This window comes from Brassica rapa, chromosome A09, assembly GCF_000309985.2.
Source record: "Brassica rapa cultivar Chiifu-401-42 chromosome A09, CAAS_Brap_v3.01, whole genome shotgun sequence".
NCBI classification, from domain to species: domain Eukaryota; kingdom Viridiplantae; phylum Streptophyta; class Magnoliopsida; order Brassicales; family Brassicaceae; genus Brassica; species Brassica rapa.
Window position 1 is genome coordinate 7,813,724 of NC_024803.2, and position 12,151 is coordinate 7,825,874.

Here is a 12,151-nt window from a genome sequence, read left to right on the forward strand (position 1 = left end):
CTTTACGTTTTGTATGTTTTTGGTGGGCCCTACCCTCCCGCTTTTTCTCATCCAAACTTTTTATATATAAACTCGTCGGATATATTTACATTAATATTCATATTGATTATGCGGCCCAATAAGGCCCACGTAAAGCCCTAAACTAACTGAAATCGGATGTCCTTCAACTTGTTCATCATCCTACCAAAATTATATTTTACAAAAAATTCTTGTAACAAACTTTCTTACTGATATTTATGTAATATACTTTGTCTTCGAGTTGTGCAGAAAAATCAATATGCAAAAATGATCCGTGAAAATGGGATCCCACACATAGAACTTATGAAGCGCATATTTAGACGTCAAGGTAGTAAACCAGAAATTATGTACTCAACTCATGTGCAAGATGCAAAATATGCTGAACAAAGTGAGAATGAGCAGTTGGACAAGTCTGTTCCAGAAACCCAAGATAATGATGGAGACGATTCAAATATCATTCATACAACTGACGTGCATCACCACTCACAAACCATTTCACTAGAATCTCCTCCAAGGTCACCTATTGTTCCAAAGCGGTCAAACACGTGTTGACGTATCACTGAGCCGCGAGAAGAACATCCCAGGATGCGGTTGGATACTGGGGTTGACATGGACTGACAAGCTTGAGCATAATGGGCATATGTGATATAAACATGATTTTTACGTATGCATGGCTAGGTGCATCTGGATCTACGCATGATTCATTGGTGTTGCAGTATGTAATAGATGGAGACCCAATATTCCTTAAACCTCGTATAGGTAAATATTATCTTATTGATTTTGAATATGCCAATAAACGAGGATTTCTAACCCCAAACAGAGGAAGCACTAGAGAAAATATCAGATACCATCTTTTGGAATTTGATGATGGTCCACCAAGGAACAAAAAAGAATTGCCCAACAAATGGTATGTATCACTTTTCTCAGTCACTGAAAGAACATTTGGAATTTGAAAAAAGAAATGGAGAATCCTTGACAATTTGCCTCGCTACGACCAGAGCCGTGCCTACTGTATTACAAAAGAGGCAAATGCCTCAGGCCCCCACAAGATTTATCAAATTCAAGGGCCCTCATTTCCTAAATATAATTAGCTTAATTGGTCAACTTGGTTAAATAGTCGTGACATTGTTTCAGAGTTTATGTTTTTTTGAGCCATACTAATTAACTTCCCTTGTTTTAACACATTGCTAATTAACTTCCCATGAATTTAGAAGAATTATTTGTTTAGAATTTTTCATTGTTTGTTTCTTTTCATTGTTTTATTTCTATTTTATATTTTAGCTTTTGCGATCATTTCTAGTTTTATAGTGTAACTAATTGGTTTTCATTCTAACTTCTTAGTGTGGATAAAATTAACTTATTCAAAAAAAATATTCAAGATATATTATGTAATCTGAATAGCTAATTTTTAATATTAAATACTGAATAAGTTTATTAGCTTATTAAACGTGTGCTTTCCAAATAAATAAAACTATATCTAATTTTTTTCATAACACTAATAAATACTCATATATTGTACTTCCTCCGTTTCATAATAGATGGTGTTTTAGAAGATATTTGTTGTTTCAAAATAGATGAAGTTTTGATATATTTATATTATTTTTAACTTTGCAGAAATATAGTTTTTTTAATCTTTGTGCAAAGAGTCAAAACATCATGTATTATGAAACAGGTAGAGTATTAAACTGTTCATATTTATTCATCTATACAGTGATTTGTATAAAACTTATCATAATTATTTTCATATATTATACAATAATTGTGGTAAACAGTTTTTGTGTGTGTTAGCTTTGCCTTAGGCTCCGTAATAGCTGAGCAAGGCACTGGCTACGACATCAAGAACCAAAATAAGATTGTGCATGCTACAATGGTTCTTCACAATTTTATCAGGCTTCACAAAATTCCAGATGCTGATTTTGAAGATAGATATAAGTATAACAGTGGTCAAGAGGAATAAAGACGACGAGTTGAAGAAGAAGAAGAAATAACAATTGATGGTCAATACATGAACAACATAAGATATGATTGCAAACATGATTTGGAATGAACATTTATATTTTTTTTGCTATAATTGGATTTTTTATTTAAAGTTCATGTTATTATTATTATTATTTTATTTAATTTAACTTATTATTGATATTAGAATAAATATTATTAGTAGTTATTATAATATTTAGAAAAATAATGTATACTGAAAATTATTTTTTCAAACTTTTCCATATTTAAATAATTTCTATTTTTATTTATTTCAAAATAGCTCAATGGTTTATTTGTTCTTAATAAAAAAAAATTATTTATATGTTTATATATATATTCAATTCTTTTATTCATAATCCATACTGCAACTTATACATCAAAAATGTTACTAATCATAAATTTTAATAAAATAATAATTTTTATTTTTACTGTAAACTTACCACGTAAACTTACAAATTTTACCACATACTTTTTACTGCAAGTTACATCAAATTACGAATCATACTGTAATTCAACTCTAATAATACATGTCACAAGTCGGAGCCCTAATCTTACATTTGTCTACTAGGATAAATTTTGTAGTTTGTATGATCGTTTTGTTATATGATTTAAGAGGAAATGTAATAACTAGTTGTAAAAATAGGTTAACCAGCTCTAGAGTTGCTGAAAATTTGAATTATGAATCTGAATAGCTTCGATCGAACCAGAGAGGCGTGAGTTACGAACTGCGCTTAACCGTACTTCGTTAGTAACTGAATTGTATATTTAAAATACCATGTAGTTAAACATCTAATGCCACCATTATACTTGATGGGGACATTGGAACTAAAGAACGAGGTCCTGAGTTTGTCCTAAATGATACTATTAAACAAAAACTATTAACGACCTTCATATTTTTAAAATCCTGTCAAACTTAGGTAGCAAAAACATATTGTGGTGTTCTTTTTCTTCTTGTAACAAAACATTAAATTGTGGTTTAGTTCATAAAGTTGTGAGAAATGGTAGGCTTTTGACTCCAAGCTAGTGGCATTAGGGAGTGACACATGTTCAAAATGACTTTTTAATATAGTCGTTAAGCTTTTTCGTCAATGATTTACAATTTTATTCAAATCCGGGCCTAATCATAAACGCAGGTCCAAGGAGAACGAAATATCATTTGATCCGATTGGAGCTTATAGTCTTATAAAACCAAAACTTGGACTGAGCTGACTGGTACTTTACAAGTTTTAATGTATGGTTTACGTACGTATTTTATGTAAATGGCCATGTGCATACTTCTATTTTTCCATGTTCATGCGTGGCGCCACTATCATCATCCATAGATCGTGCAAAAGAGTGGTGGAGTAGAATAATTTCTTAATAAAATTATAACTTTTAATTAATGCGATAAAAATGCAAGATATTGTAGTTTCGAATTAATTACACAATATCATATCCATCAAATCATGAAATTCAGAATTTTTGGAATCATGCACGTGGACAGTAGTTTAGCGGAAATCAATTAGTCAAACAATGAAAGCTTCAATTTTCTTATGAAGAAAAACAGAAACTTTTGATGAAACTAATTTTACAAAATACTCCGTACGAAACATATTAAATCACTATAATAAATAGATTGTTTTCTGTAATTTTCAATATCTTTTAATCAGTAGTAATTTAATAAAATCAATTGATTTTCTAAAAATTTACAATTTTTACATAAAAAACGCAAAATATATGTTTTTGTAAAACAATTTTTTTTTTAAAACATTTATCTTTTTAAAACGAAGAGAGTATATAATAATATTTGTAGCTACAACTTTTACTGATTGTTTTCATGACTGTTTCGAGTGTAGAGCACCATATTTGTAGCAATATTATGCATATATATTTATGTATATGCTCATTCAAATGGTAAAATGTCTTTGCGTGGATAAGCAAAAATAAAATGAAACAACACAAGACTACGTGGATTATGAATAATACTTACGTGAAAGGTACCTTTGACTATGAAATTAATTTTGCAGACTCCTTCAAACTAATCTAGGTCACTTCGATCACTTGATATATTCCATTAGTACTAAGTAAACCGAATACAGGTGTGGTCACACTATTACAAGCTAAGCTTAATTGGTTAAAGTAATTAAGTTTTATATTGGTTGGTTTAATGATTTATGATAGAATCATAGAGAGTGGCTGGTGCTGACAATGTTATTAATGCTAAATTAATATACTGGACCACAAAAAAATGGACTGTTCGATAATCAACTGAAGTCTCTGTTCCACTCAATAAATGCGAGCATCTCTTTCATTCTAAAATATGTTTTTCTAAAATATGTTTTTCTAAAATATGTTTTATTTATCTTCACATATTTTTTACATCCAATGTTCGAGTATATCATTTTATCTTCACATATGTCTGCGCCTTATATTTATAACGCAAAAATCGATCTCTTCACTTGTTATAGTTAAAGTGTAACAAATCTTTTACATATGTAACTGTCTAGGAAGTAGGAATTGTAGCGGAGATTGTAGGCTATAGTCATGTTTGCGTGTGCTCACGATGACCACAATGTACGAATAACACTGATGGCATATTCATACAAAACTACGAATAATCAGTTATTAGGAAATTACTGAAAACATAAGTAAGAACATATCAACCATCGTTATTATTATTTTTACATCTAAATAAGTGATATCATGCGCTTAAATGTGACTGACAAGTACGGCATTAATTAGTCCGACAACCTCTAACAGATTATATATATGATTATCAGTATGTTAATTCAAATACATCAAATGAGAAGAAAAAAAGTTGTACGTGTAATCATACAAGAAAAAAATAAAACAAACAGAGCTTACTCCTCTTTCAAGGCTCAGACACGACAAGTAGTCCTAGTTAGGGGTGATTATTTTGGGAGTTGCGAAGATTTTATTAAAAACATACTATAGCTTACGGTAATAAATAGCTCTTGATTTCTTCCAGTGTTTTAAATATCTCATTTAAATACATTTTTGTCAAATCTCATACATATACAATCACTTAACGTTGTTTGATTATCTTCCTGACTCGGCTACGAATGGTGACTGCGGATTGAGCAGTGTGGAACAAGCGGTTTAATTACAGTGCAGTTTTAACAGTTATAAAAATATATAAATACATAATATTTTTTTTTTTTTTGACAGCAAGAACATTTACAGACTCATATAGACTCCGTAAACCATAGTGGCAACTCATATAAATACATAATATATATAGAGATTTTTACTACTGTTAACTGCAAGGCGGAACATGAAACTGGTTACCATTCGAAGCCTCAATGTATATAATTTTATTGTTTAACTTGCATGGAACAGAATCACAAATAACTAAAAATTCTGCTTTTCTGAGCAAGTAAATTCGACCTGTTAACATTCGAAATCAATGCAGAAACTATTACAAGGACATGAACAAGTTATGAAATGCAAGCTTGTTTGTCTGTTTCCCGGGAGATCCTCGAGGCATGACCTTAAATTTCGTGTTCTTCGTCGTGTGTAGCCATTAGAATCAGTTATATTTTAAGAAAAAAACTACCAGCATTTATATTTTCTTGTGTATATAGTGGACTTTTTTTATAAAAGGCTTTGTATATGTTGGACTCATAACAATTAACCGTTGTTGGCTTGGTTGGATTTTATATGAATGTTTTATTTATGAATTATGATACTAATTAGATTGGTCAATATGCCCTTTATATATTATTTTAAATCTGATTATATTTTGATATAGGTTTTTAATACGTTTTTAAAATTATGGTTTTTGTACTACTTTGAACTAAATTATATTCTATAACACATAATATATCGTATTTGAACCACTTACAGATCGTGGTCAATAAAACCACAATCGATCACTAATAAATTAAGATCAAATCTAACTCGCGTATTCCATGTTAAAGCCAAAAAGACGATCACACCTGTTTTGATTTAAGTTAAGTTTCATCCATAAACCAATAATGGGTAAGCATGTGTGTTGATTAATATAGATAGTGTAAGTTTCCTTCTACTTAATTTAGAATTTATAACTTCCACTCAAAATTATAGTACAAAGAGAAGGAACAACTTAATTTTCTTTTGACAGATAAAATATAAAAAGAGAGTGATGCTAGGAACACAATATTCAACCGAAGGGTAAGTACCCACTTTTTTGTTTCTTTATCTTGTCGTTGTCGTGTGGAAGATTATTGTAGCGTTCCAACTCCAACCGTCCACGACTAATGGATCATCTACGTCCGTTCTCTCGATCCGTGGATTACTTTATGTTTCAACGGTCAGTGCATTAATTTTTCAAGGCTCAAAATCATTGTTTACTGACCATGCAATCACCACATGATTTTTTTTCGTGCTTTAACTACACTCGCACAGTATTGCAAATCACTTCCCGATAGGTCAGCAATCATTTCACTACTCCAGTCCAAACACGCTTAACTCTGGAGTTATAAATGGATGTGTGACGGAAAAGGTAAATCAACTTTGGTGACATAGGTAGCAAAATCAATCATCTTAAGTGTTTCTATGTATCACAACTCGGAATGTTATAATTCATCTCCTCTCAAAGAACGCAACGTCATCGTTGCACCCCACGACAGGTTTCAAGACGCCTCTCGTATCAGAACCGAGATGGCTAACCAGCTCTGATACTACTTGTAACACCCCGACCATCCACGGTTAATGGGCCATCCATGCCCGCTCTCTCGGCATGTAGACTCCATCTGTTCCAACGGTCGGTGCGTTAATTTTCTAAGGCTCGAAATCATTGTTTACTGACTTTACAATCACCATATGACATTTTTTCGTGTTTCGGTTTCATTTGCACGGTATCGTGAATCACTTTCTAATAAGTCATCCATCTATTTAGTATTCTAACCCAAACACGTTTAACTCTGAAGTTTTAAACGGATGTACGACGGAAAAGGTAAATCAATTTTAATGATATAGATAATCAAATCAATCGTCCTCTTAATTTTTTTAATATACCACAACTCTGAATGTTACAGTTATTGTCGAACATGAACCAAGTTACACAACCGATGATTTAAAGTTGGCGAGTTGAGCTAATTCCCAAAGTTTAAAGCCACTGGAAAAACAACACTCCTACCATTTTTTCTTTACCACTTATTTAAAAAAAATTATTAAAAAAATCCTCGTAAATTTATGTATTCTATGATAATATACAGTGTATTTAAGTGTCCATAAAGAGATTCCGAGACCGTCCTCTCTCTCGACTCAAATCTCAATTCAACCATAGCAATAGTAACTTTCAAATAAAAATACTATTTAATTTTTTTTTATTATTCTTCCCGTATATGGAAGGTTCAAGATAAATGTTATGAGGCTTTGTTGTCTTCTTCCTTCCCGAACTGAACCATTGGCATGTAACAATCACCAACTCATAAGTCAAACCCTATAATTCCATTCTGCTTTTTTTCTTGTCTACAAATAATGGCTGCTGTAGAAAACAGAACGGTGCCGGAAAATCTAAAGAAGCACCTCGCTGTTTCAGTTCGAAACATTCAATGGAGTTACGGAATCTTTTGGTCTGTCTCTGCTTCTCAACCAGGGTACATCTCCTATTCTTTACCCTTTTTTTTCTGTAAGTTTAAAGTTTTCTTGGCTTTCTCCACAATATTCGAGACATTGTTGTTTCTAATCAAGAACTGAGAAAAAAAAAACTAATTCTGGGCTCATTTCAACATTCAATCTTTCTCATTTTCAAATTTTATCTGTATGTTGTGGGTTAAAAAAAGACTGTTGGAATGGGGAGATGGATACTACAATGGAGACATTAAGACGAGGAAGACGGTTCAAGCATCGCAAGTCAAAGCTGACCAATTGGGTCTTGAGAGAAGTGAGCAGCTTAGAGAGCTTTACGAATCTCTCTCCCTCGCGGAATCTTCAACCTCCTGTGGTTCTCAGGTCACTAGACGGGCTTCCGCCGCCTCTCTCTCTCCGGAAGATCTCACCGACACTGAGTGGTTTTACTTAGTATGCATGTCTTTCGTCTTCAACATTGGTGAAGGGTAATTCCGTCTTTTATCTTATAATCCATTACTAATCAAACCATTTAAAAAAAAACAACTTCAAAACATGTATCGTACTTTTGATAAAAAAAATTATGTACTATATATATATTTAAAATTATGTACTATATTTCTACTTAGAAAAACTGACAGAAAATGTATGCTATTGCAAAATTTCAAAGATCAATGTAATTTCGTATAGATATGAATTATGATTAATCAAACTTAATTATAATTAAGAGTACTTTGATTTTGTCTAACAAAAAGACAAACATCCTTTATTATCATGTCTCCTTCAGTTCTCATCTTCCACTTATTCCGACATGGACGAGTTTGATTGTTACAAACGCAATGTTTTTACGTTTGTGTTTTTTACAAAGTATCAACCTTAATTAGCATGAGTTATAAATGATGATGTATATAAGCATTTTTTTCGTCCGGCCGATTAAGAATAAAACATAAAATGATTTTAAAAAGTTATCTTTTTATTATTATAGAATTCCCGGGGGAGCGTTGGCGAACGGGCAACCAATATGGCTATGTAACGCTCATACCGCCGATAGCAAAGTCTTCACTCGCTCTCTTCTCGCAAAAGTAAGTTCTTGAGTAGTTTCTGTTTTCAACTGGAAACGCTATAACTAAACGCTTTTCCATGTGGCGCTTTCGCTCTTTTAAGAGTGCTTCGCTTTTGACAGTGGTTTGCTTTCCATTTTTTGGTGGAGTTCTTGAAATCGGCACGACCGAACATGTAAGCCAATATTTTTATATTTATCCTATAAAACTCAGCCGTTTCGACGCATTAGGAGATCACACCAATCAACATGCAGGATACATAATCCTATTAATTTTTTATCTATCAAAGATTAGCACAAAAGGTAAAGGTATTTCTAGCATGTATATTAAACAACATATTTATAATTTACATTGATTAGATAAATAAAAATAGGACAGAAAAAAGTCCCATCTGACAAAAGGTTTAATTTCTCCGACATTTCTAATCAATATTGTCATAAAGCTGTACATTCCCAGTGTTTAATAGTGAATAATGAAAGTTAAAAGGGCTAATTTATTGTCTTTTTTTGTTAAATTATTTTAGGTTGCAGAGAACTTAAACGTGATACAATGCGTGAAGACATTGTTCCTTGAAGCTCCTCATGGAACTTTATCAGCGAGATCCGATTATCAAGAAATTTTCGAACCTTTAAGCAACGATAAATACATCCCAGTGTTCGGAACTGAAGCTTTTCCGACAACTTCTACAAGCGTGTATGAGCAAGAACCAGATGATCATGATTCGTTCATCAACGGTGGTGGTGCATCTCAGGTACAAAGCTGGCAGTTTGTGGGTGAAGAACTCAGTAACTGCCTTCACCAACCGCTTAATTCCAGCGACTGCGTTTCTCAGACGTTTGTTGGAGCAACTGGGAGAGTTTCTTGCGGCCCAAGAAAGAGTAAGAGTCAAAGGTTAGGTCAGATTCAAGAACAGAGTAACCGTGTAAACATGGACGATGATGTTCATTACCAAGGCGTGATCTCGACGATTTTCAAAACAACACATCAGCTAATTCTTGGACCGCAGTTTCATAACTTCGACAAGCGGTCGAGTTTCACGCGGTGGAGGAGGTCATCATCGTCTGCAAAATCGTTAGGAGAGAAGTCACAAAACATGTTAAAGAAAATTGTTTTTGAGGTTCCTCGGATGCACCAAAAGGACACACCCGAAGATAGCGGTTATAAGGTTGGAGATGAAACCGCGAACCACGCCTTGTCCGAGAGGAAACGCCGTGAGAAACTGAATGATCGGTTCATGACGTTGAGATCAATGATTCCTTCGATTAGTAAGGTAACCTAATCCATCAATTTTGCTTCAATAGTGTTTTTGCATGTGCATGTTAAAACTATTATGTTTTCAAGGGAAGTAATCTTATCTCATGTTGGTTTCTTCAGATCGATAAAGTGTCGATTCTTGATGATACGATTGAGTATCTTCAAGAACTGCAAAGACGGGTTCAAGAATTGGAATCTTGCAGAGAATCTACCGATACAGAAATGCGAATGGCTATGAAGAGGAAGAAACCGGATGGTGAAGATGAAAGCGCCTCGGCTAATTGTTTGAACAACAAGAGGAAGGAGAGTGATATAGGAGAAGATGAACCGGCTGATACCGGTTATGCTGGTCTAACCGATAATTTGAGGATCGGTTCGTTTGGCAATGAGGTGGTTATTGAGCTTAGGTGTGCTTGGAGAGAAGGGATATTGCTTGAGATAATGGATGTTATTAGTGACCTCAATTTGGATTCTCACTCGGTACAGTCCTCAACCGGGGATGGGTTATTGTGTTTAACTGTCAATTGCAAGGTAACATCCATTTACACAAGCTAAATTTATGTTACCTAACCTGAATGTAAGTAAACCGAAAAACTGATATATATTTTAATGTTGGTTGCAGCATAAAGGGACAAAAATAGCCACAACAGGAATGATTCAAGATGCACTTCAACGAGTTGCATGGATATGTTAAAGGTCACTCGGTTTAGACTGATAGAATTAGCTTTTATTCCGGTTTAATTTTCTGATCTTTGGTACTCAGTTCAAAACGGATTTTTTTTTTGAGATTTTGAAAATTTTGGAAGATCCTTTGGAAATCTTGTAAAATAGAATTCCTTTTGGTTCATAACGTAGTCGTAGACTAATATGAGTTCCTTAGTTGACATATAAAGAGATTAGATGAAGTGAAATGAAACACTCGGCCTAGTTCGTGCAGTAATCATTCTTGATGATGATAAGTAATGTTTGCAAAAGAAAAAAAAAAGTAAAATAGTATCAAATGCATATTTTGTGACTAGTTTAAGATTCTACCAAACAAAATCATATACTAAAATGTAAATAGATAGAAGATAGTTCGATTTCAATATTCTTTTGGTATATTTAGGAAATTAATGTTTTAAAAATATAGTTTGAAAATATAAAGATGGTTGGTCAAAAGCTGCTAGAAAAGTGTTTTGTTCACATACAATGCCTTAGTAAAAGGAAGTAATGTCATTTCAAATAATTGCAGCTAACACCACTGAGAAGTTTAAACATGCGTTACCCATTTTAACAATTACTTTATCATAAAAAGAAGGAAGATATCTAAGCACAAGGAGTCGGACTGTATTTGGATTTCGTATGGTAGCATCAAAATAAAGTCTCTATCTTTTTAGTAAAAAGATGTTAACTTTATTGCAAAGAATACAGAACGAGGTGTTAGAAAATTGGGTTGAGACATTTCTTGATTTAGAACAAGAATAGTAGAGTGGCAATTCTTTGATGAGATTGGTTGGCATGGTAGGTGGCCTTTAACATGATCCATCAATTGGTGAAGTTGAGGTGTTGTGTAGATGGTTGTTTAGTAAAGGCAACATGGAAAAGAGTCAAAAGACAATATGAAATTGTTCGAGAAGATTGTGGACCTATACATGGAACCTTTTTTTGTTTAACCAACAATATGTACAGATCCAACTAGTGTGTTTAAAGATGGCTATATACCAAAAACTAGTCCAACTAGTTTGTATGCATCTGTAATTAATATGTTTATATTCGACTGTAACATGCATAACGATCCAGCTATAGCATGCATAAGTTAAGACTATAGCATGTGTCTGTAATGTATAACGATCCAGCTATTTGTGGGACACCATAATAACTAGAATTCAAGGCTGATTCTAAAGCTAGGGAGACTATGGACCCGAGTATCTGGAACATCCTAGCTAACTACTATATGTATAAATTCTACAACAACATATATGACTTTACAGTGTGCAAACCTGCATGTATCATGAACAAATCTGACTACATTATGTATAATCCACTTATAACATACAAAATCCAACATACATTTCAGAGCCGTTGTAATTACAGTAATCAGTCATTCAAGTTACACTTTCGATAACATAAACAGAAACTTGTTTTTGAGACCAAAGCTGACTGACTCGAGCTAATTGTCGGCATAGTGAACTGCTATAATTAGGCATGGATATTCGGATCCCTCAATTGGATTTTGGTAGGTTCTACTCAGATCAGGATCTTTTGGATAAGATATTTGGATCAATATAGTTAATTAAAAAAATTCGGTT

At 33.1% G+C, this 12,151-nt stretch overlaps 1 protein-coding gene and 1 long non-coding RNA gene across 3 annotated transcripts; one reads left to right on the forward strand and one right to left on the reverse strand.

Annotated features, from left to right (window-relative positions):
* The first annotated feature begins 189 nt into the window (after positions 1-189).
* On the forward strand, positions 190-10,749 carry EGL3 (transcription factor EGL1). The gene is made up of 7 exons (XM_009114683.3): positions 190-7,577; positions 7,764-8,036; positions 8,534-8,630; positions 8,713-8,784; positions 9,133-9,879; positions 9,984-10,394; positions 10,486-10,749. The coding sequence occupies exons 1-7, from the start codon at positions 7,459-7,461 to the stop codon at positions 10,555-10,557; spliced, it is 1,791 nt and encodes a 596-aa protein (XP_009112931.2). The 5' UTR covers positions 190-7,458; the 3' UTR covers positions 10,558-10,749.
* LOC117128046 lies at positions 8,907-9,897 on the reverse strand. 2 transcript variants are annotated; one of them, XR_004451186.1, is made up of 3 exons: positions 9,755-9,897; positions 9,559-9,670; positions 8,907-9,457 (listed from the first exon to the last, which is right to left on the reverse strand). It is a non-coding gene; the product is annotated as an uncharacterized LOC117128046 (long non-coding RNA). The 2 variants fall into 2 exon arrangements; XR_004451185.1 differs by having other exon boundaries at positions 8,907-9,469.
* Positions 10,750-12,151: the final 1,402 nt, after the last annotated feature.

Coding starts and splice junctions, on each gene's coding strand:
- EGL3 (XM_009114683.3), top strand. CDS start 7,459: ATGGCTGCTGTAGAAAACAGAACGGTGCCGGAAAATCTAAAGAAGCAC. Junction 8,631..8,712: donor CTCGCTCTCTTCTCGCAAAA/GTAAGTTCTTGA, acceptor CGCTCTTTTAAG/AGTGCTTCGCTTTTGACAGT. Junction 9,880..9,983: donor TGATTCCTTCGATTAGTAAG/GTAACCTAATCC, acceptor TGGTTTCTTCAG/ATCGATAAAGTGTCGATTCT.